Here is a 25,016-nt window from a genome sequence, read left to right as displayed (position 1 = left end):
ATGATATGTACAAAAACTTTTCTATACCGCGCTCAGGCATATAACGCGCATGCTGCCCGACTCTCCTCTGGCCACCCCGACTCTCCTTTCGCTCTCCCCGACTCTCCTCTGGCCACCCCGACTCTCCTTTCGCCCTCCCCGACTCTCATCTGGTTGCCCCGACTCACCCTGACTTTCGGTGCACTGCCCCGACTCTCCTCTGGTTGCCCCGACTCACCGTTCACCCGCCCTGACTTTCGGTGCACTGCCCCGCCTCTCCGTGCCTGTCCCCCTTGAAGTCCTGTCCCCCCTTGAAGGTCTGCCTGTCCTCCCTTGAAGGTCTGCCTGTCCCCCCTTGAAGTCCTGTCCCCATCCTGAAAGCCTGATGCCCCCCCTCGACGTCCGATTCTTCTCCCCCCTCGGCAGGACCACTCGCACCCCCACCCCGAAGGACCGCCGACTCCCCGACAATATTGGGCCAGGAGGGAGCCCAAATCCTCCTGGCCACGGCGACCCCCTAACCCCACCCCGCACTACATTACGGGCAGGAGGGATCCCAGGCCCTCCTGCCCTCGACGCAAACCCCCTCCCCCCAACGACCGCCCCCCCCCAAGAACCTCCGCCCGTCCCCCAGCCGACCCGCGACCCTCCTGGCCGACCCCCACGACACCCCCACCCGCCTTCCCCGTACTTTGTGTAGTTGGGCCAGAAGGGAGCCCAAACCCTCCTGGCCACGGCGACCCCCTAACCCCACCCCGCACTACATTACGGGCAGGAGGGATCCCAGGCCCTCCTGCCCTCGACGCAAACCCCCCTCCCTCCAACGACCGCCCCCCCCCCAAGAACCTCCGACCGACCCGCGACCCCCCTGGCCGACCCCCCCACCCCCCTTCCCCGTACCTTTGGAAGTTGGCCGGACAGACGGGAGCCAAACCCGCCTGTCCGGCAGGCAGCCAACGAAGGAATGAGGCCGGATTGGCCCATCCGTCCTAAAGCTCCGCCTACTGGTGGGGCCTAAGGCGCGTGGGCCAATCAGAATAGGCCCTGGAGCCTTAGGTCCCACCTGGGGGCGCGGCCTGAGACACATGGTCGGGCCCATGTGCCTCAGGCCGCGCCCCCAGGTGGGACCTAAGGCTCCAGGGCCTATTCTGATTGGCCCACGCGCCTTAGGCCCCACCAGTAGGCGGAGCTTTAGGACGGATGGGCCAATCCGGCCTCATTCCTTCGTTGGCTGCCTGCCGGACAGGCGGGTTTGGCTCCCGTCTGTCCGGCCAACTTCCAAAGGTACGGGGAAGGGGGGTGGGGGGGTCGGCCAGGGGGGTCGCGGGTCGGTCGGAGGTTCTTGGGGGGGGGGCGGTCGTTGGAGGGAGGGGGGTTTGCGTCGAGGGCAGGAGGGCCTGGGATCCCTCCTGCCCGTAATGTAGTGCGGGGTGGGGTTAGGGGGTCGCCGTGGCCAGGAGGGTTTGGGCTCCCTTCTGGCCCAACTACACAAAGTACGAGGAAGGCGGGTGGGGGTGTCGTGGGGGTCGGCCAGGGGGGTCGCGGGTCGGCTGGGGGACGGGCGGAGGTTCTTGGGGGGGGGCGGTCATTGGGGGGAGGGGGTTTGCGTCGAGGGCAGGAGGGCCTGGGATCCCTCCTGCCCGTAATGTAGTGCGGGGTGGGGTTAGGGGGTCGCCGTGGCCAGGAGGGTTTGGGCTCCCTCCTGGCCCGATATTGTTGGGGAGTCGGCGGTCCTTCGGGGTGAGGGTGCGAGTGGTCCTGCCGGGGGGGGGGGGGATGTATCGGACGTCGGGGAGTCGGCCGGGCAAGAGGGCTTGGGCTCCCTCTTGCTCCGATCGTGGATGCGGGTGCGGGTGGGAGCGCGTGCGAGCGGTCGTTCGGGGTGGGGGTGCGAGCGGTCCTGCTGGGGGGGTGAATCGGGCGTCGGGCGGGGTGGGAACTATGTTTAAAAACTTTTGTATACCGCGCTCAGGCATATACCGCGCGAGGGGTATGCGCGGTACGTAAAATCACGTATAACGCGCGCGTTATATCCGCGAAAATACGGTAAGTCTAGGATGGCCCATGTCCCGTCCAAATTCCGCCCTCGACACTTGTCCTGAAACGCCCCTTTTAGCTCTGGGCGTACTGCAGCACTGTGAAGGCCTAAGTTGTTTTCAGATATGTCTAAAACCAGGTTCGATTATCAGCACTTAGACAACTTGTGTTACTGATCATCCAAGTGCCAATTTAGGCCGGTTTTAAGACGTATTTCTGTTTCAATTATGAGCCCCTTAGTGTATGGAATCCGGAAGTGATGTGGGTGTAGTCTACAGACCTCCAACTCAGTCGCAACAAATTGATAAGGATCTGATTGTGGATATCCAAAAGTTTGGAAGGAAAGAGGAGGTGCTGCTGTTGGGAGATTTCAACCTGCCGGATGCGGACTGGAATGTTCCCTCTGCGGAATCGGAAAGAAGTAGGGAGATTGTGGATGCCTTTCAAGAGGCTCTGCTCAAACAAACAGTGATGGATCCCACAAGGGAAAAAGCGATATTGGTGTTTTCCCCTATAACAGAGGCTGTTATAGGGGAAAACACCCTCTGAGGATTCAAGACAAAATTAGACAAGTTCCTGCTGAACAAGAACGTGCACTGGTAGGGCTAGTCTCAGTTAGGGCGCTGGTCTTAGACCAGAGGGCCGCCGTGTGAGCGGACTGCTGGGCATGATGGACCACTGGTCTGACTCAGCAGTGGCAATTCTTATGTTCTTATGTAACAGAACAAGCTTTAGGCTGCTTGTTTTGTAAGGGGGATGGGGGAGAAAGAGTAACCCATCCTGGAGTACTTTTAGAAGTGTCCCTGGTCAAGTCAAAAGCAGCAAGAGATGAGAGTTGCTTTCCAGGTGGAAATAGCTTGTCCACATTCCAGTGCATTCCATACGAATTACTTTTAATCAGTAAGTTGGATTTTTTTAAGCCTTTGTGACTACCACCTTGCTCTATTTGTCCATTAAAAGTTTTTCTCCATAAATTAGCCACTTGTTCATAACTAAGGCTTAGTAAAAGTGTGTGTGTGTGTTGGGGGGGGGGGGAGGGTTTAAGAGAAGAATCCAAAATAACTATTTTTCTGTATCTAACCTTTGTTTTCTTTCTAAGATAACTATAAACTGTTTTGTCTTCAGTGCACAACTTAATTTTATTCTTTTTTTTAGTAGATGACTGTGCACCTGAAACTGATCCCAGAAAAAAACTAAGATGATTTGATTTGTCCGCCCTCTATCCCTGCTATCTTCTCTAAAGTATGGAATTTAATCTAGAGGGGATTTGATAGAAACTTACAAGATCATAAAGGGCATAGAGAAAGTAGAGAGAGACAGATTCTTCAAACTTTCAAAAAATAAAAGAACAAGAGGGCACTCGGAAAAGAAAGAAGGGGACAGATTCAAAACGAATGCTAGGAAGTTCTTCTTTACCCAACGTGTGGTGGACACCTGGAATGCGCTTCCAGAGGACGTGATAGGGCAGAGTACGGTACTGGGGTTTAAGAAAGGATTGGACAATTTCCTGCTGGAAAAGGGGATAGAGGGGTAGAGATAGAGGATTACTGCACAGGTACTGGACCTGTTGGGCCGCCGCGAGAGCGGACTGCTGGGCACGATGGACCTCTGGTCTGACCCAGCAGAGGCACTGCTTATGTTCTTATGTTCTTATGACATCTTCATATATTTTGGGAATTTTACTGAAGAATAACTTGATGATGAAGGTTCAGCTAAGTAAACTGATCAAAGGGGCTTTTTAATGATTCAACAATTTTTATTTAAAAACTGCACCTTGAGGCCAACAAATACAACCAAAACAAGAAAATAAAGTCAGGATAACAAGTTGACTAAACAATGTTACTATGCATTTAGAACAATGTCTCACACTAAACAGGACAAATGGTTTTCATGGCACATTATAACTGAAATGATACCTCTGTAAACAGTGACTGGCATGCACAGCATCTTCCATCTGCTACTCACGCTGCCTCAGCTCCCTTCTGATATCGTGTCCTGGTCCTGTGACAGGAAGTAGCGTCAGAAGGGAGCCGAGGCTGGCACGATGCTGTTCATGCAGGCAAGCAATTACTGAGGTATAGCAGAGAGGAGGTGGGGACAAATTCTTGCGTACAAGGTGGACAGGTCATCTCTCGACAGGTCATCTATCGACTTTAAGAATAAATGGGACATCCACGTGGGATCCCTACGAGGGTCAAGTTAAGGAACTAGGTCATTAGCCCTCAGACTTAATGGGGTGGGTCAGTAGAGTGGGCAGACTTGATGGGCTGTAGCCCTTTTCTGCCGTCATCTTTCTATGTTTCAATCCTATTAACTACTTCTTTTGAAGGAAATTTTAATCCCTCCAGTGGTTATCTGGTTAGTTTGGGCACCTTTTTGACCCTCTATTCATTTTTCAAATGTCTAAATGATGCCCTGGACATTTTCTTAAAAGTTTGATTATCCAAGTCCTAAGTCTGCCCAACACACACCTCTACCACACGCAATGGAGACAAAATAGCTAAAAAGTCAGTTGGACTTTTTGACTAGTAAGACATCCAAGTGCCAGGTTATGCCTCTCCTTTTCGAAAATGAGCCTCTTAAGTTCTACTTCAAATCTCAGATCAGTCCACAGTGCCAGTAATTTGCTAATTATTTTAAAATTTATTTCTTCCTTTTAACAGTTGTATCTACTTTCAAGAGGTAGGTGGGGAATATGAAGTGTACATGATTTTGATTAAATTTATAATCTTTGACGTGGTATATTAACTTTTTTTAAATAAATCATTTTATAAACACAGAAGGCCAGGCACTCTTTCTAACCTTTTCAGTACTAAACTTACAATTTATTTTTTTTATCCAAGTCACGTGAGTCATTGTTGCAGGACAATGTAAAAAGCTTCAAATTCCTCATGCCCCAATTTCTCACTACAGAATTCCTTTCAATGCCAGCTACACAGAACTGCCGGACCAGTATTATACCAGAAAAAGCTTCCCCACAATTAGCTGTTTTCAGAAGTTCCTTAAATTATTCACCTGCTAAGTGGTTTCCAGATAATCTCAGACATGTATGAAACAAAACTACACTATTAGTAGAAAGTATTACAGTTAATCATAGCGGTGCTTTCAAAGGTGTGTAAAAATAATTTAGCTTTCCTGGGGACATGCAATGAGGAGGTACATTAACATCTATAGAGACATAAAATTAGTAAGAAAATCTGACTGGCTAAAAAGTCTTCTCAGAACCAAGACTTACTAAGACTGAACAATAAGAAAACGTACTGTGGAGGACAATCAAGAAAACATAGTATAAAAATCTCTTGCTGAGCGCCTCAAAGCAGCCAGATGATAGAACAGGGCTAACCTGCGATGGTGGTTTCACTGTGCGATGAAAAAGCACAGAAAAAAATAAAACTCAGTTCAACTGGATTTCCTAGCACAGAGAACACCCAGGATGGGGAAATAGTGGGAAGAAAGCAACATAATCCCAGGTTATATAACAAAGAAAACCCCTCTGTAATAGAAACATGATGGCCCATCCAGTCTGCTCATCCGCAGCATCCATTATCTCCTCCTCTCCCACACTTTCTTGAATTCAGACACGGTCTTTGTCTCTACCACCTCTACCGGGAGACTATTCCATATATCTACCACCCTTTCTGTAGACTACTTCTGAGCCTATCACTTCATCTATGAGTTTTCCTTCATTTCAAAAAGGCTGATCTATCAAATCCCCTCTCTCTCCCACCTTTCTTCCAGAGTATTGAGATCTGGACTGACTCCATTCTATTTATATCTTTTTGAAGGTACGGTCTCACCAGAGACTTATACAACCGCATCAATACCTCCCTTTCTCTTACTAGCTATTCCTTTCCCGCTGTACCCCAGCATTCTCCTGGCTTTGACCATCTACCTTATCATCATCAGACACAATCACCCCCAAATCCCACTCTTCGTTTGTACATAGAATTACTTCACCCCTTATTCCGTACTGCTCAGTTGGATTTTTGCAGCCTAAGTGTATGACACAGAATTTTTTAGCATTAAATCTTAGTTGCCAATTACTGGACTAGTTTTCAACCTTTGCTAGATCCTGTGTCATGTTATCTACACCTTCCAGGGATACTACAAACTTTACCTGACAGTCCTTCTGCAATAAAGATCTAGCCCTGTCGCACTTCACTACCATCCTTTTCCACAGAGCAAACTCCATTTACCGACACCCTTTGTCTCCTTCCGCTTAATTTATTTCTTTTCCCCAGGGAGCTTAGAATGGGTTTACAGGTTAAATACAGTTAACAGTTACAGTACAAGGTTGTGTTCTAATTCTATACATACTAGAAGTCTAATACCAATAATCATAAAATAGAGTTCAGAGGTTAAAGTTAGCCTTAGTTACTCTCAACAGTGTAAGTTTTTCAATACAAGTTTTTATCCTAACTAAACACACATTAGGGATCTAATACCAATATACATAACGTACAGTTACAGGTTAAATTCACCATACAGTCAAACCTCAGACGAGCAAAACATTTCCGCAAATCGTGACTCACAAACCGAGCGTTGACTCGATTTGCTAGTCCCCCCACCTGCAAACCGGTATTGCCGCCCCCCTCCCCCCCTGCCTGTGAACGCACCCCCCCTCGCAAATGCCCACCCATCCAAACTGAAGCTTTACCTCCATCTGGCACCGGCATGCAGCACCAACCCACAGGAGGTGCCGGTGCCCGAAGATCATGCTGTTTGCTGGACTGGGCCTTGAGCATCTGCGCATGCTCAAGGCCTTCTGGCTCTCGCCTCTCTCCGAGAATCTCGTTGTCTCTGAGAATCTCAGAGAAAGGTGTGAGCCAGATGCTCAAGGCCCAGTCCGGCAAGCAGCATGATCTTCGGGCACCAGCACCTCCTGTGGGTTGATGCTGCGTGCCGGTGCCAGATGGGGGTAAGGTCTCAGTTTGGACTGGTGGAGGTTCGCGAGGGGGGGCAGCGTTTGCGAGGGGGGGGGGATGCGGAAGCGTACCAGTGGCTTCGGGGGGGGGGGGTCTTTTAGGGATGTGGTGGAGTGGGGTGGAGCAGTGCCGGTGGCCGCAGGAGGGGGAGGAGGTAGAACCAATCAAGCGAGTTTCCCTTACTTCCTATGGGGAAACTCGCTCTGATATAAAAGTAATTTGGTTTATGAGCATGCTTCTGGAACGAATTAGGCTCGTAAACCAAGGTTCCACTGTAGTTACAGTGGAAGATGTTTCAGTACCAGTTTTTTTTTTCTAACATGATACATACTGGGATCTAGTACCAATATAAGTTTCTTTGTAATCCTTCGGTCATAGGCAGGGAAGTTAAGGGAAGAGGTCTGTTCTTATTGCTTTCCTAAAGTTGAGGAGTCCTTCTAGGGATCTGATCTGTGAGGGCAGTTGATTCCAGTGGCTCAGTATGAAGTGGGAATAGGAACATTGTTTGGCAGTTTGCAGTTTAAGGACATGACCAGGCAGTGTTTTGAGGTGTATTTCATCCTGTTCGGCCCATACAGAGGAAGTTTTGCCATCACATAGTCCGGTGCCATGTCATCAAAGATATGAACACTAGCATCAAGCCCTTGAAGACACGTTTGGCCACGGGCAGCCAGTGAGCTGACGATAGAGCCTGGGAGAAAGGGTCACAGGCATGGAGGTTTTTCAGAAGTCCGATTGCTGCATTTTGTACATGCAGGAGATGTTGTATGTTATTTGACGTGAGACTCTTGAATAGGGTGTTGCAGTAGTCCATGCAGGAAAGGACTAAGACACAGAGTAGTTGGGTGAAGTCAGATTAAGAGAACCAGTTTTTAATCTGGTCTGTCACTTTAGGCCCCACTTAGTTTATATCAGCCACCTCTGTGGAACCATGTCAAAGGTTTTACTAAAATACGCCATATCTAGTGCCCCTTCTATATCCAATTATTGGTCACCCAGTCAAAGAAATTAATCAGATTTGTCTGACAAGACTTGCCTCTTGTAAAACCATGCTGCCTCGGGTCCTACAGTCCTTTCGATTCTAGAAATCTCACTATCCTCAGCTTAAGAAGTGTTTTCATTAATTTACTCACTACTGAGGTCAGACAAACAGGCATGTAAATCCCAACCTCCTCCTTATTTCTGCTATTTTGTAGAGGGATTGCATCTGCCCTTCTCCAGTTCTCCAGGACCACTCAAGTTTAAACTAGTGACTTAGGATGGCCACTGTTGGAAATGGGATACTGGGTTTAAGAACATAAGAATAGCCTTACTGGGTCAGACCAATGGTCTATCAAGCCCAGTAGCCCATTCTCAAGGTGGCCAATCCAGGTCCCTAGTACCTGGCCAAAACCCAAAGAGTAGCAACTTTCCATGCTACCGATCTGTCAGTGTATGGCAACTCATGTTCTTGTGTTTGTGCTATATCACAAGCACTTCCTGAAGGTAGAATACAATCTCATCTTGATAATCAATAAGTCAGTTGAAGAGGAACTGCATCCATGGTGATGAGGGTAAATGCAGGTAAAATGTTTGGTTTTCAAGCTACAAAGTAAGAAGGAGCAAAGGTAAAACTGGGAATTTCTAGGATAGAAACAAAAAGAGAAAAAGCTTTTCTGAATTTATGTACTAACTCAGACAAAAACAAGGCTCAGGATGCGAGGAGCAGAAAGATCTTAAGAAATTGAGTGCACTCAAGGACCTTTTAGATCTGTCTGAGCTATGAGAGAGCTGGGTCTGGATCGGTGCTATTGAATGTTGGTTCACTGGTCATTTTACTTGCTGTTGGAGAGTTCTTCTCCTCTGCCCAACTCACCCAACCATGTTGCAATGACAGCAGAGTCAATCCCATCTATAGGGTCACAGATCCGAGTCACGACTGGGTGGACCTGTTGTGATAAGTAATACTGTGTGTCCACCGTAAGGTTGTCTTGTTTCTGCAGCTGTTCAGGGGCATATGCTCGCTGACTGGCACTCAGATTTGATCCATCCTATTAAAAAAGACATCATAGCATAAATACAAAAGACAGTAGGGTTCAATGTTCTCAGAGCATAAATTGCATGAGGCAGCAAACACAGTGGATAGTACAGGTACAAGATCCCTTCTCCGAAATTCTAAAAACTGAAAAGCTCCAAAAACCGAAATCTTTTTCTAACATTGTTGCATGACTAATTTGTACAAAAAAGGTTACTTTTAGCATTAAAAGTGAAATCTGACCCCAAAGTCACGTTAAAGACCTCACTCTACACTGATGGCCACAGAGATTCATATTTGTTGCCTGCTGCAGTCCTGCAGGCTTCACTCTGTTGCATCCAGTCAGGAAGGAAATAGGAAGCGATAAGAGCAAGGCAGGAGGCAGCAGAGAAAAAGACTGCAGGGCCAAAAACTGGAAAAAAAAATCTGGTCCCAAGCTACTTGTAGCTGTTCAGAAAGAAACTAGCATTTCCCCCTGCTCTATTTTTATAGAGAAGATGCGATATATAAGCTTCAGGTTTAGTTTAGTTTGCATTCACCCTGAGTGCATCACTTTAGACCTCTTAATTCACCTACGGATGGGTGTTCATAGCCTTTCCTTTTCAGAAGATTTCATGTAATCCAGGCATAAGTGCAGCGTCAACTAAGCGCTCCACTGTTACATAAGCCCCACCCCCCGAAATAAAAATAGCATCATGTGGGGAGGAGTTATAAGACCTCTTCATTTGCTAACATATCAAGTTCTCTAAGCAAACAAGAAAGTATCAAGTAGAAGAGCATTAATGCCTGAAGTTAAGATTTTAAGAAAGGACATTTACCATTCAACACCACCACTTTCTAAAACCATTCACACTTAATATTCCTCTTTGTAATTAATAGCAGAAAGCTCTCCCTCACAGGTGATGGCTTAAGTGGAAATGAAATATTCTGTTTTTTCCCACAATTTTATTTGCATAATATGAAAATTGTTTTCTGAGATTAGACTTGTCAAAGCTAGTGTGTAAAAGTTGCATTAATGGTCTGAGCTGGTCAGATAGTTCCGAGATCAGGCTGCAGTAAAGCATGGTTTAGAGAAAAAGGAAAATCTCACCTCCAACACAAGCTGGAGGAAAAAAAACACCCATTGAAACCATAGGATAGTTCTCCCCCCCAAAAAAAAACCTTCTGAGATAATGTAAAAGAAGAAAACCAACAGTCCATTTAAAAAGAGATTTTACAGGTCATTAAATCACTGCAAATTATTTTAAAGATTATAAAGATTGATCTAAGTAAATATGTCATTGCAGTTGTTGATCAACTGCTTAGATAAAGTCTAGTTTCCAGTTTTATAAAGGCTTCCTTTAATCATAGAGATCCGTCTATTTACTGACCTATATCATCAGTGCCTTTTTAACAAAGATTTTGGCGTAGTTTATTTATCAATTTCTATACCGCAGTTAACACATTGGTTACATACATAATATCCTGCTCGCCCTTTAGTCGCACACATATGGTACAAACAGTAGACACACGCAAATTTCCCATCAGCCCAAGATGGTTGACACAATACCAATACAGGCATTTAAAACTGCAGAAAAACATTGAATATTAAGTTCAAGACCAACCTTTGACTTTTTTGCCTAAAAAGTAATGCTTGGATGTATATTGAATTTGATGTCAGAAAATTGAATCAAACTGTATCTTTATTATCATTGCAACTCAATATTAGACAACATTTTGAGTGGGTCAGTCCTTTTATCACCTAAAGGGCTCAGCTTCTTCTGATACAGTCAATCATGACATCTTGTTAAACCAGCTGCACCAAATCACTAACTGTGTTCAGTCATGAATTGGTTTAAGTCTTACTTAAAAGACAAATTCATTTCTGTGGTGAGCAGCCAGTACTCTCTACTTTACTGGAAGAGACTGGAAGATCTAAATATGTCTACTCTGGAGGAGAGGAGTGACAGGGGAGATATGATACAGATGTTTAAATATTTGAAAGGCATTAATATAGAACCAAATCTTTTCCAGAGAAGAAAAAATGGTAAAACTAGAGGGCATAATTTGAGGTTACAGGGAGAAAGACTTAGGAGTAATGTTAAGAAATTATTTTTCACGGCGAGGGTGGTAGATGCCTGGAATGCCCTCCCGAGGGAAGTGGTGGAGAGGAAAATGGTGATGAAATTCAAAAAAGTGTGGGATAAAAATAGAGGATCTCTAATTAGAAAACGAAGGATGTAAATTAAAGAACTAAGGCCAGTATTGGACAGACCTGCATGGTTTGTGTCCCATATATGGTAATTCAGTATAGGATGGGCTGGGGTGGGATTTTTAACGAAGAAATGGGACATATTTCGATCACACCTATCCCAAGAGACCAAAAGGCATCTATTGCTCTAAAATCAAAGCATACATTTATTCACCAAACTTATAGAGGGATTGGTTAATCTAGAACTGGTGAATTATCTAGATAAATTTAATATTCTTAATGAACACCAGTCAGAATTTAGAAAAGGTTTTAGTACCGAGACAGTTTTAGCTTCAATTGTAAGCCACCTTTAAGGTTTTTTTAGCACAGGTACTAGTACTTTAATTTTACAATTGAATCTTAGCAGTGCGTTCGACTTGGTTGATCATGAAATAATGCTACACTGCTTAGATGAAATGGGACTCTCGGGAAGAGCCTGGAATTGGTTTCAGGGTTTCTTGAAAAAAGATCCTATCAAGTGGTTTGTGATGGAAAATACTCTCATTCTTGGAGTAATCTTCAGGGGTACCTCAAGGATCCCCGCTATCACCTACATTATTTAATATATACATTTCATCTTTAGGACATTTACTGCAGAAGTTAAATTTAATCTTTTACATATATGAAGATGACATTTCCATTTTAATTCCTTTGAATAACTTAACGAAATAAATTTTAGAACAAATTTCTTATATTATGTCTGAATTGGAACAACGGACAACCAATTTTAAACTAAAATTGAATACAGAAAAGACAAAAACATTTTTAGCAAGTCCAAATGACAAAATAATTAAGACATCACTTCACCTGAATGGTCATGACTACCCAATTTTAAAATCTATAAAAATACTGGGAGTCACTTTAGACTCCCATTTAACTTTGGTAGAACACACAAATTTGGTGGTGAAAAAGTGCTTTTTTACATTATGGAAATTAAAGGCCATCAAAAATTATTTTGATTTTTTTATCCTTTAGACTGTTTGGTGCAGGCATTGGTATTATCCATATTGGACTACTGTAATATTGTCTACTTGGGTGCACCAAAAAACAGTTGTGAGAAAATTAAGAATAGTGCAGAATACAGCTGTTCGCCTGATATTTGGACTGAAGAAAAGCAATCAAATCAGTCCTTACTACCGATCATTGCACTGGTTACCAGTGTAGGCACGAGTAATGTTTAAATTTTCATGTCTCTGTTTTAAGTCAGTTTGGGGATTGGCACCTACATACCTGCTATCTCATTTCGTGCTATATAATCCCGAGAGGATAACCAGGAATTGTAACCTATTTGCTTACCCGAAGATTTTAGGCTGCAAACTTAGGTCTTATTTATTTAGACAGGATGCTTGCTTTGCAAGCAAGCAAACAACAGTCCTGTGGGTTCTTATATGAGCAGAGCCATGCTGTCCTATGGCGCTTTTGGAAAAGAAATTAAGACAGTATTATTTGACAAATTTATCTCTTAATCTGTGCTTTTATCTTTAACATAATTAATTTTACTCCATTAATTTTAAATTTTTAATGTTTTTTTTAATATAACAGGCTGTATTCCTTTTCTTATTATTTTGTATTTCACTGATTATCCAGTTTTTCTCTTTTGTGGAAACCGCCTAGAATTCTTTTGATTAAGGTGGTATAGAAAAATAAAGTTATGTTATATGTTATGTTATGGAACAGGAGGATGTTACTGGCCAGATTTTATGGTAGATATCCTGCAAACAACGGGATGATTGGATAGGCTGGAGTGAGCTTGGACGGCAACTTCAGCATTTGGAGCCTAGGACAATACCAGACTTTACAGTCTAAGGCCCAGAAATATCAAAGAAGAGACAAGTTAATCTAATCATGTATTTTTTAATGAGTATAACTTATGGGCAGACTGGATAGACTGTTCAGGTCTTTATCTGCCGTCATTTACTATGCTACTGACTGGCTTATCACAAAATATGATTTTGTCTGCTTTGCTTTTAAGCATGTATTTGACACCTCTGTGCTGATTATCTTCCAGCCTGGGGTTCAAATATATGAGGTATGTTGTATGGTGATGATATTCAATTTGTAATTTCTGTGGTTACATCAATTTCAGTTGCAATTGATCACTCAATGCTCTGCATTAATACAATGAATTCTTCAATGAAGCATTATAAATTTGTCTCTTAACAAACACAATCAAAACATTATTTTAGATAGGTCTATACCATCAGATCTACTGGCTTCTTTTTCTAGAAACATAGAAACAGAGTATGACGGCAGAAAAAGGGCCGTCGGCCCAACACATCTGCCCACTCAAAAGAACCCTCCCCTTAAAAGAACACTCCCTCTAAACAATTCTCCTAAGTGAACCCGCATGTTTATCCCATCGTTTCTTGAAGTCGGGCACGTTGCTGGCCTCAACTACCTGACGTGGAAGGCCATTCCAACGATCGACCACCCTTTTGGTGAAGAATTACTTCCTGATGTTACCATGAAACTTCCCACCCTTGAGTTTGAGCGGATGCCCTCTTGTTGCCTTAGGACCCGTAAGAAAAAGGATATCTTCCTCCACCTAGGTAAGGCCTGTAAGATATTTGAACGTCTCTCCTCTCTCTGCTTTCTTTGAGAGAATATAACTGTAGCCTGCTTAGACATTCTTCATATGGGAAATCCTTGAGTCCTGTACTGTATGTATCATGCTTGACAGTTGTGAACCGCCTAGAACTCTCGGGTGTGGCGGTATATAAAAAGAAATTATTATTATCTTCTCATCCACACATTGAGACTCTGGACCTTTGCTTGTCTCTTGGGTCCTGCACGTGGAACAGGGAGCACTTCTGAAAATGCTACCCTGGAGGTTCTAGATTTTAGCTTTCTACATAAGAGCCTAAATTTGGCTTCCAGAACCTCCCTATCAAATTTTCCTATGTCATTAGTACCCGCATGTACCAAGACAGCAGGTTCCTCCTCAGCACTGTCTAAAATCTTATCTAAGTGATGTGTGTGGTTTACCATGTTCACACCATGTTCAAGCGATTCTCTCGTCCACCAGCCATCCAGCTATCTACATGCCTAATGATTGAATCTCCCGCTATAACGGCCATCCTAACCCTTCCCTCCTGGGCAGAAGTCCCTAGAGATGCATCCTTGGTGCAAGAGGACATTGCATCCTTTGGTGGGCAGATCCTGGCTACAGGAGTGCCTTCTACTTTACCAATGTGATGCTCTTTTTTAAGATGACCTCCCTTCTCCAAGGCAGCACAGAGGCTACCAGACTGGAGGTGGGACTTTTCTAGACTTCCAATGTGCATCACTTTGCATTTGTCCACATTAGTTTCATCTGTCATCTGGATGCCCTTAAGAACATAAGAATAGCCTTACTGGTTCAGACCAATGGTCCTTCAAGCCCAGTAGCCCATTCTCATGGTGGCCAATCCAGGTTACTAGTACCTGGCCAAAACCCAAGGAGTAGCAATATTCTTTGCTACCGATCCAGGTCAAGCAGATGCCCAGTCTTCCAGTTTCCTAGGGTTTGCCTGCAATTTTTCAGTCTGTATGCATTTGATCAACTTTGAACAGTTTAGTGACATCTGCAAATTTAATCACCTCAGCTGGCATTCCAATTTCCAGTTCATTTATAAACATGTTAAATAGCACAGGTCCAGATACATATATCCCTGTGACATTCCACTAGTTACCCTCCTCCACTGAACACAAATGGCCATTTAACCGTACATATAATGCTGTTGGAGAAACAGTATGAGGGCAATTTTAATACAAGTCATGAAAATGTAAGATGCCTCTTTGTAGACTATTTTAAAGACACACACAAAGTACCTATGTGCCTTTATAAAATAGCAATACAAATTCTTTAGAAGGTGTACCTAAGTTGAAGCTGCAGGCATTTGTGCCTACAGAGGTTTTCATGTTTCAAATGTCATCATCAATTATAGATAGATTGGAATTTGAAGTGTAATGAAAGCTCTGATTCAACTATATCATGTACCATATATAATTTTGGGCATCAAGGACTTCCCAGGGAATTATGCGAACACAAGAACAAGCCGATAGGAGAAAGACTAATTGAAATAAAAAGAATATACATGCATTAAGTCAATGCAGAAGATTTTATGTATATAAGCAATGGCAGAAGTCATTAGAAAGAGGAGGATTTCACCTGACAAACGATGTAAGACACGGTATCTCCTGCTTTCACTTTCCGTCCTCCTTGCGAATTTATCCATAAGGCAACGTGTACATGAGGGAGGCTTTTTTTGTCAGGATAATCCTGAGGATCTTTTGTCAATGCCTGAGGTCAAAAGGTAAAGAAGAGAGCTTTGAGAATCATGCATGACAAAATTATACAACTGAGAAGTAACTGCTGAAAGATAAACAAAAGGTTAGAAATACAGGCTACAGGGAAACAACATACTGAGAAGAAATATTCTTACCTGTCATCTTAGACTACTGGGGTCATCTGTTTGAGGAGTGCAATAATCCAGACTAGCATTTATTGTACTAGAGACTAACTTCTCCTGTTCTATCATGTGCTGGGCTGTTAACATAAGAATTGCCGCTGTTGGGTCAGACCAGTGGTCCATCGTGCCCAGCAGTCAGCTTCCTAAATGAGTCTAGCCTTACCTGCGTACGTTCTGATTCAGCAAGAACTTATCTAACTTTGTCTTGAATCCCTGGAGGGTGTTTTCCTCTATAACAGCCTCCGGAAGAGCGTTCCAGTTTTTCAACACTCTCTGGGTGAAGAAGAACTTCCTTCCGTTTGTACGGAATCTATTCCCTTTTAAATTTAGAGAGTGCCCTCTCATTCTCCCTACCTTGGAGAAGGTGAACAGTCTGTCTTTCTCTACTAAGTCTATTTCCTTCAGTACCTTGAATGTTTCGATCATGTCCCCTCTCAGTCTCCTCTTTTCAAGGGAGAAGAGGCCCAGTTTCTCTAATCTCTCACTGTACGGCAACTCCTCCAGTCCCTTAACCATTTTAGTCGCTCTTCTCTGGATCCTTTCGAGTAGTACTATGTCTTTCTTCATAAGAACATAAGAAATGCCTTCACCGGATCAGACCTTAGGTCCATCTAGTCCGGCGACCTGCGCACGCGGAGGATAAGCTAGGTGTTCCCTGATGATTACCATGTTTACCCGTATCCCTCAGTGTGATTCGCAAGAAGGTGCGCATCCAACTTGCCTTTGAAACCTAGAATGGTGGTCTCCAAAACAACCTCTTCCGGGAGAGCATCCCAAGCGTCCACCACTCACTGTGTGAAGCAGAACTTCCTGACATTTGTCCTGGGCCTGCTGCCCCTCAGTTTCAGATCATGTCCTCTTGTCCGAAACACATTTGACAATGAATAACGACAATTCTTGCTCTATTTTGTCGAATTATTTTAGTGTTTTAAAAGTCTCTATCATATCCCCTTGCAGTCTTCTCTTCTCGAGGGTGAACAACCCCAGTTTTCCGAGGCGTTCCTAGTAGCTCAAGTTCTCCATATCTTTTACTAGCTTCATGGCTCGCCTCTGCACCCTCTCCAGCAGTGTTATATCCTTCTTTAGGTAGGGAGACCAGTGTTGGATACAGTATTCCAAGTGTGGTCTGACCATTGCTCTATAAAGCGGCATTATGACGTCCGCTGATCTGCTCGTGATTCCCTTCTTTATCATTCCCAACATCCTGTTTGCTTCATGTACGGCAACCAGTGCTGGATGCAGTATTCCAGGTGGGGGGCGTACCATGGCCCGGTACAGTGGCATGATAACCTTCTCCGATCTGTTTGTGATCCCCTTCTTAATCATTTCTACCATTCTGTTTGCCCTTTTCGCCGCTGCCACGCATTGCGCAGATGGCTTCATTGACTTGTCTACCAGTACTCTCAAGTCTCTTTCCTGGAGGGGGGGGGGGTCTCTCCAAGTACTGCACTGGACATCCTGTATTCATGTACAATGGAACCTTGGCTTACGAGCATAATTCGTTCCAGAAGCATGCTCGTAAACCAAGTTACTCGTAAATCAAAGCAAGTTTCCCCATAGAAAGTAAGGGAAACTCGCTTGATTCGTTCCACCTTCCATTCCCCCCCAGCCACCGGCGCTGCTTCACCCCATCAGACCACATCCCCAAAAGACCCCCCCCACCTCCGAGGCCACTGGTGCGCTTCCACATCTCTCCCCCCCCCCCCCTGTGAACCAGCATGGCCCCCCGGCCCGCAAACGCTGCCCCCCCCCCGGCGAACTGGCATCACCTCCCTTGCAAACGCCAGTTCGCGGGGTGGGGGTGGCGATGCCAGTTCGTGGGGGGGGCAGCGTTTGCAGGCGGAGGGGGCAATGCCGGTTAGCGAGCGGGGGGGGGACTAGCAAATCGAGTCAATGCTCAGTTTGCGAGTCACGATTTGTGAGAATATTTTGCTCATCTTGCAAAACACTTGCAAACCGGTGCACTCGTAAACCGAGGTTTGACTGTATAAGATTTTTGCTACCGACATGCATCACTTTACACTTCACGTTAAACCTCATTTGCCATGTTGCGGCCCATTTCTTAAGCGTGTTTATGTCACGTTGCAGGCTAGACAGGTACTTTGAAAAATAGTCAACGTTGTCCCAGGAGTACTGGGAATCTCTGCAGCACAAAGTCTTGAAAACCAAGGACAAAAAAGTCATAGCAGATCAGACACTTTCTAAATTCGCTTGCAGAAGGAAAAAACTGAAGGGCTACAGAACAGTCCACTGGAGAAGGAGGTAGAACCAAAGAATATGACTGACCCAAATAAACATGCGGTTTGATGGCAACTACCCATCCATTCAGGTCCTCTGCTCCCTAAATAAAAGGCACTGGAATCATGCCTAGGTAGGCGCTTTAGGCTAGAGAGCTGCATGGGAATGGGAACGGGGACGACGGGAATCCCGCGGGACTCGTAGGTTCCCCCTTCTGGTAATGGGGATCCTGTGGGGACGCCCCCTAGGGTCACGGGGATCCCTTGGGGATGCCCCCTAAGGTCGCAGAGATCCTGCGGGGTTCGATACAACTCAAGCCGGAGGCTCGTCTTCTTTTTCCTACCTGTCCTGCCACAGCACACATAGCCAACGGAAGTCTTCCCCAATGTCAGTACTGACGTCGGAGGGAGGGCTTAAGCAAAGACGTCCCTCCGACGTCAGCGCTGACATCGGGGAAGACTTCTGGTCAGCTATGTGTGCTGCAGCAGGGCAGGCAGGAAATAGAAGACGAGCCTCGCTGTCATCGAGCTCCATTCGGCTGAGAAAGTTGATAAGGTAATTTGCTTGCAGATGAAGGCTGGGAGACAAACGCGGAACACAAAAGGGAGGAGGGAGTGTGTTTTTTTGATACAAGGCATGAACTTGGGAGAGAGGATAGGAGGGAAAGAGATGCTGAGGTGGGGGAGGGAATGCATTTTTGGACACAGAAGGCATGAACTTGGGAGAGAGGAAGGGAGGGAAAGAGATGCTGAGGTGGGGGAGGGGATGCATTTTTGGACACAGAAGGCATGAACTTGGGAGAGAGGAAGGGAGGGAAAGAGATGGTTGTGTACACGGGGAATGGAAGAAAGGAGAATTTTTGGTCATAGGGAGAGAGTGAGGTACAGATGAGAGGAAGAAAAATTGTGGTGGAAAGGGAACAGTGGGACAGATTGAAATGGATGCAAGAGGGAGGAGTGTTGGACATAGTGGTGAAGGGAATGGAGAGAGAGATGGGTGATAGAAGGAGAAATGTAGGGCATGGGGCTGGTGGGCAGGCACGAAAGATGAGAAAGGGATAAATGCTGGACCATGGTAGGAGGAACCAATGGACAGCAAGCAACAGAAGAATTTACAGAGGATGGGAAAGTGGAAAAAAGAAACCGGGACCAACTTTATGGAAAAATAAGTCTCCAGACAACAAAGGTAAAAAACGGAATTTATTGACTAAAATATGTTAGCTTTGGGAAATGTATATAGCAGATGTCTTTGTATTGTGTTCAAAAGAAAAGGAAACGCATTTCTGGTTTTATATCTACAGTGTTGAAGTACTTGCTGACGACCATTGCTGTGACTGGTGGGGGTTCCCAAGCACCGCCAGCAGAGGACCTCCTCTAGAGACGGCTAGAACTCCCCTCCACCAAGCACAGCAGTCGCTGGCAACATCCATGAGCCACTGAGGTGCCAGCATCTGTGACTCAGGGACGCTACTGCTGCCTGCCAAGCTTGGCAAAAGGGACCCCCGGCCAACTGCAAAGGAAGTCCTCAGCTGACAGCTTGGGGGTTCTCATCAGCTGAGTATTTATATTTTATATTTACATTAGAGACTCTGGTAGAAACCCATTTACAAAGTATGTATTCTTCCCAATTAATATTTCTAAATTAATAAAGTGTTTTTGCTTATTTGTAAATGGGTCTCTACCAGAGCCTTTAATTCAGTAGCATAATTAAATGAAATAACTATTTCTGAAGTTTATAGGGATGGGCGGGGACGGAGGGGATTCCTCGCGGGGACGGGTGGGGACGAAGGGATTCCTCACGGGGACGGATGGGATTTTGGCGGGGACGGGTAGGATTTCTGTCCCCGTGCAACTCTCTACTTTAGGCTGCCTAACACCAAAGTAGGCATGGTCAACACGTAAGGCAGCCTAAATCACCTAAGTAGGTGTAATTCATGCAAAGATAGGTACCAGAAATGTGGGCTCGGAAAACCCTGGCCTACATTTCTGGTGCCTATCTTTGCTGGGGGATTGCGACAATAGTCCTCAGCCTGCCACCAGCTGATTGCAGCAGAGGAATCCCCAATCAGCTGAGCAGGCAGAATTCCCTGAAACTGCAGCTTTGGGAAGTCTTGCTGGAATAACTGATCGTGGATTCTCCTGCTGTGATCAGCTGAAATGGTAGGAGATTCCTGAGTCCTCTCACTTTCCCTCCTTCCAACCCGCTGACTGAATGATCCCCCGTACCCTTTCAAGAACAAACCCATTCCCCTCCCCTGACATCCCCATACTCCCCTTCTACCTTTGCTGAAACATTGGCTGGTGGGATGCTCACTACCACACACTTGACACCCACCACACGCGAAATCTGCAGGAGAGATGCTTACTCCCTCCTGCCTGAACGACCACCTCCCCCCTAATACCCCAATACCTTGACTGAGTGCACCCCCTCATACCCTCACAGGGTGCAAGGGGAAGGGGTAAGCCCATCATTTTGAAGAGGTAGGTGTAAGGTTTGTAGTGGCCCCCACAATATTAGGTGGTAGGGGGTTACATGAGAGGCGTCCCTTACAAAGCGCCAGGTCCCAGGTTCAGTTCCTTCACCGAAGATTCACCAGGAAGTAGACTCAAATAAGAAGCACACTCAGAGGTGATGGCATAAAGAATATATTATAGAAATAGTCTTACAGAAAAGCATTACAATTAAGGAGAGAGCAAAGCAGTTCCCTGCCTTACAGAGTCCAGAAGGAAGCGTGAAGTTCCAGGGAAAGGCAGAGAGAGAGAAAAGGGGGATGGGGGTGATGATCTAAGCTTCGGGTTCCCGAAATAGAGAGAAGGGATAGAGAGATAGATAGAGAAAGAGATAGATCCATGTGTGTTGCAGAGAGGAGGCTTTTATAGCTTGGAATCTTATTCTGAATATAGAAACTATTGTATTTCCCGTATCTTTCTGTTTAAAATTTGTAAACTGTTTGAAAAAATGGTTAGTTTAATTGATAAGGAGGGTGTGATACTTGCAGGCATGGTAGATGGGATTAGTCTTTGGCTTCTTTGTCCCGTTCAAGTAGCCTATCTTCTTGATAAACAATCCAGTCTGGCTGGATGCTTAATGTTTGTGAATTCTGTGCAGGAGCATTTAGGGTCTAACTGCATCAACATCCCAGAGTCAAATTGATATAATGTCCCATAGGCCTTTGCTGACATTGGTTAGGGTAACCAAAATGCTGATTGCTAGCAATAGCTATGCTGACATCAGGTCTGCCGGAAAGAGGGAGTGAGCATCCCTCCTGCTGCTTTCCCTACCAACTGAGCTGATTGCAGGGTTATCCCTGATCAGCTGAGCCAGCAGGACTTCCCAAAGTGCTGACTTGGGGCTTCCCCTTCTGGCTCAGCTATTTGGGGCTTCCACTGATGGATCAGCTGATGAGCTGGCAGGGGAAACCCCAAACAGCTGAGCACAGAGGAGCCCCAAAGCCAACAGCTTCGAGAAGTTCTGCAAGCTCAGCTGTTTACAAATTCCCCTGCCATGTCCAGCTCAGCCAGCAGTGAGAGCAGAAGCAGCGGGCAGAAGAAAACTTTTTTAATTTTGACAGGAGGAATAAGGGGAGGAGCTGTGCCTAGTGATTATTTTTCTGAGCAGGCGCTAGGCAAAGGTCTTACCTCTTCTACCACGACTGCTCCACAATCAGGTGTGAATCTCTAACCGGCACTATGCAATCGGTGGAGTCTTTTAAGGCGGCTGCCAACATGGATGATGGTTAAAGAATCCGTGGGTAAGGGGCTCATGCAGTAATCCTGTGCTTACCACTTATGATGCGGCAATGTAGCTGTGCTGATTAGCACAAGAACACTCCCTGACACACACAAAAAAGGGTTTTTTAGTGTGTGGATTAGCAGATGCTAAAATAGCACTTAATGTGTCCCATGGTGCACCATTTTCAGCTGCTTTAGATTCTAGAGCAGCTTAGCAAATGCATCCCTTTAATGATTAAATACACTGGTGCACTGCACCAAAAGCCTCAATCCCTTTTTTTAATATCAAAGTATTTAACACACTTAGAGGTTTTGGTCTTGATTAAAACAAGGTATTAAATTGAAAAATAGCTCTCTGTTATGAATTGAATCTTTTCTCTACGTAATCTTGACTACAAAATCTAAAATCCTCAAAATTATGGTTCTTCTAAATACAATTGGCCCCCAGTATTCATTCGATTTGCATTCTCTATCAGCTTAGTTTTCCCTCAAATAAACCAACGGGACTTGGATTCGATATACCGCTTTTCTATGGTACAACCAAAGCAGTTTACTTTTTCTGTCCCTAATTTGTAACAGGGGTAATGGAGGATTAAGTGACTTCCCAGGGTCACCTAGAGCCACAGTGGCAACTGAACCCACTTCCCCAGGTTTTCAGCCCATTGCACTAACCTTTAGGCTACTCCTCCACTACAACTACTATAAACGGAAAAATCTCCTAGGGCAGTGTTCTTCAACCTTTTTACACCTATGGACCGGCGGAAATAAAATAATTATTTCGTGGACCGGCAAACTACTAAAACTGAAATTTTTTTTAAAAAACCATCACCGCCCCGTCCCCGCGAGCTCGGTCCCACAAATCATCTGATCCCATCCGCACAAGCCTCAAATAGTTATAATTTTATATTGAACATATTTTATTAAAGTATAAAAAGAAACAATATTCTATACAATTGTCATTTTATAAATACAAATAATACAGGGCAAAGATCAACAAAACCCCTGTCTCCCCTCCCCTTCACATATATCCCCTCTACTATCAAGAAAACTGAATAAGCCAAATTATTACAGAATGCTACACAAATATCAAGTAACAGAATACCACAGTCAAACATGACAGGAATGGTGTTAGGGGAGTAGAACTAGGGCAACTGCCCCCTGGTCAGAGAGAGCCCTAAGCCAGCTGGAAGCTAAAGAAGCACTGCCTGGGCTTTGCACTCCCCAGTTATGTCTAGCAAGATACATATTTCAAATCTGATATATTTGAATCACAAGATAGAAATAAAATTATTTTTTTCTACCTTTTGTCGTCTCTGGTTTCTGCTTTCATTGCCTTTTCACTCTCTTCCAGCCAGTGTCTGCCCTAAGAACATAAGAACATAAGAATTGCCACTGCTGGGTCAGACCAGAGGTCCATCATGACCAGCAGTCCACTCACGCGGCAGCCCTCTGGTCTAAGACCAGCACCCTAACGGAGACTAGCCCTACCAGCGCACGTTCTTGTTCAGCAGGAACTTGTCTAACTTTGTCTTGAATTCTTGGAGGGTGTTTTCCCCTATAACAGCCTCTGGAAAAGCGTTCCAGCTTTCTACCACAGAACTTCCTTACGTTTGTACGGAATCTATCCCCTTTCAACTTTAGAGAGTGCCCTCTCGTTCTCCCTGCCTTGCAGAGAGTGAACAACCTGTCCTTAGCTACTAAGTCTATTCCCTTCAGTACCTTGAATGTTTCTATCATGTCCCCTCTCAATCTCCTCTGCTCAAGGGAGAAGAGGCCCAGTTTCTCTAATCTTTCGCTGTACGGCAACTCCTCCAGCCCCTTAACCATTTTAGTCGCTTTTCTCTGGACCCTTTCGAGTAGTACCGTGTCCTTCTTCATGTACGGTGACCAGTGCTGGACGCAGTACTCCAGGTGAGGGCGTACCATGGCCCGGTACAGCAGCATGATAATCTTCTCTGTCTCTTCAGTCCAGCATCTGCCCCCTCCATTCACTGTCTGTCTTTCCCTGCCATCTCTCCTCCTGCCCCCCCCCCCCCAATTTGGTCTGGCATCCATCATCTTCCTTCTGTTCCCCTCATGGTCTGGCATCTCTATCCTTCCCTCCCCCCTGTGGTTTTTAGCATATCTCTCTTCTCATTTCCTCCACTCAGATCTGATATCATTCTCTGCTCTCTCTTCCCTTTTCTTCTCTGGTCTTCCTTCTCTATTTTCTGCCTCCATCTAAATTAAATTCTTTCTTACTATTTAGTCCCGTTTCCCTCTTTTCACTGTGTCTACGCACAGCTTGTCACCCCTTTCCCTCACCCCTCCATTATCTTACTATTTTCTTCCCCCTTTATTTATCTCCTCCTTCCATCCAGTATGTGTTATTTCCCCACTTCCATTCAGCATCTGCTCTCCCCTCTCAACTGACATCCATCTGCCTTCTGCTCTCTCTCCCTTCTTCTCACTTCCATCATCTGCCCCTTCACTCTCCCCCCCCAAACTTCCATCATCTGCCCCCCTTCCCCTCACCTTTGTGGGCCACTTTCTTTCCCCTGAGGGTGACTCATGTCAGAGGGGAAGCTTTGGCCGAGCAGAACCGCTTGCAAGGAACAGTGGAACTTACTTGATTGATGTCGGTGCTGGGGCCCGTTGCCGTTTGAAGGAAAAAAAAAGGTGGAAAAAAGGGACCTGCAAAGGCGAGAGGAAGGGAAACCTCCAGGACAGCTGCTCTTTGCCCTCCTTCAGCGGCCCAAGAGTCCAGACCAACAGCGGCAGCTCTGTGTACTTCTAACTTCGGCACAGAGCTGCCCCTAATCAATAGTTTAGCGCGGTTTCACGAGGCAGCCTCGGGGCCTTTGATAGCCGGCCCGCTTCGATGATGCGATGTGGGCCGGCCTAGCAAAGGCCCCGAGGCTGCCTTATGAAACCGCGCTAAACTATTGATTAGGGGCAGCTCTGTGCCGAAGTTAAAAGCATACAGAGCTGCCGCTGCTGGTCTGGAGGTGCGGAGACAAGGCAGGAGGCAAATGCGGTGGAAGGCAGGAGTCCCGGCACAGCGACTGCAACAGGAAGTTGCAAGTCAGCTGATGCCGGCCTTTCGTTGCGGCGGGGACCGAATCCTTCGCGGACCGGCAAGATTTTGTTTGCGGACCGGCACCGGTCCGCGGACCGGCGGTTGAAGAACTGTGTCCTAGGGTAACAGGATGTAGACCTGCATTGCTATTGCACACATCATGAAAGCTCCACAATTGATGCTACCAACTAGCCCTCTGGTCTAGACCTGCCTCTAGATGTTAAAGAAGGTAAATGAACCAAAAAATCATTTATATATGCCCTTCCATTTGTGGTAGTTCAGGGGACAGTCCGAGTTCTCATAAGGGCCCTTTCCTATGAATGGCTGTAAGTTTCAAGTTTATTATAAAATTT

The 25,016-nt window shown here is 45.5% G+C and overlaps 1 protein-coding gene across 4 annotated transcripts in view; it reads right to left on the bottom strand.

Annotated features, from left to right (window-relative positions):
- POLA1 (DNA polymerase alpha 1, catalytic subunit) overlaps window positions 1–25,016 on the bottom strand; it is an 874,681-nt gene that overhangs the window by 369,385 nt on the left and 480,280 nt on the right. For all 4 annotated transcript variants that reach the window (XM_033948024.1, XM_033948022.1, XM_033948023.1 and 1 more), the window contains exons 31-32: window positions 15,336–15,467; window positions 8,797–8,971 (exon numbers count right to left, since the gene is read on the bottom strand). In XM_033948024.1, coding sequence (XP_033803915.1) covers window positions 8,797–8,971; window positions 15,336–15,467 — 307 coding nt within the window. The remainder of the gene's footprint in view (window positions 1–8,796; window positions 8,972–15,335; window positions 15,468–25,016) is intronic.

The sequence above is a fragment of the Geotrypetes seraphini genome, chromosome 6 (assembly GCF_902459505.1).
Source record: "Geotrypetes seraphini chromosome 6, aGeoSer1.1, whole genome shotgun sequence".
Lineage (NCBI taxonomy): Eukaryota > Metazoa > Chordata > Amphibia > Gymnophiona > Dermophiidae > Geotrypetes > Geotrypetes seraphini.
This window is presented reverse-complemented; position numbering and strand designations above follow the sequence as displayed.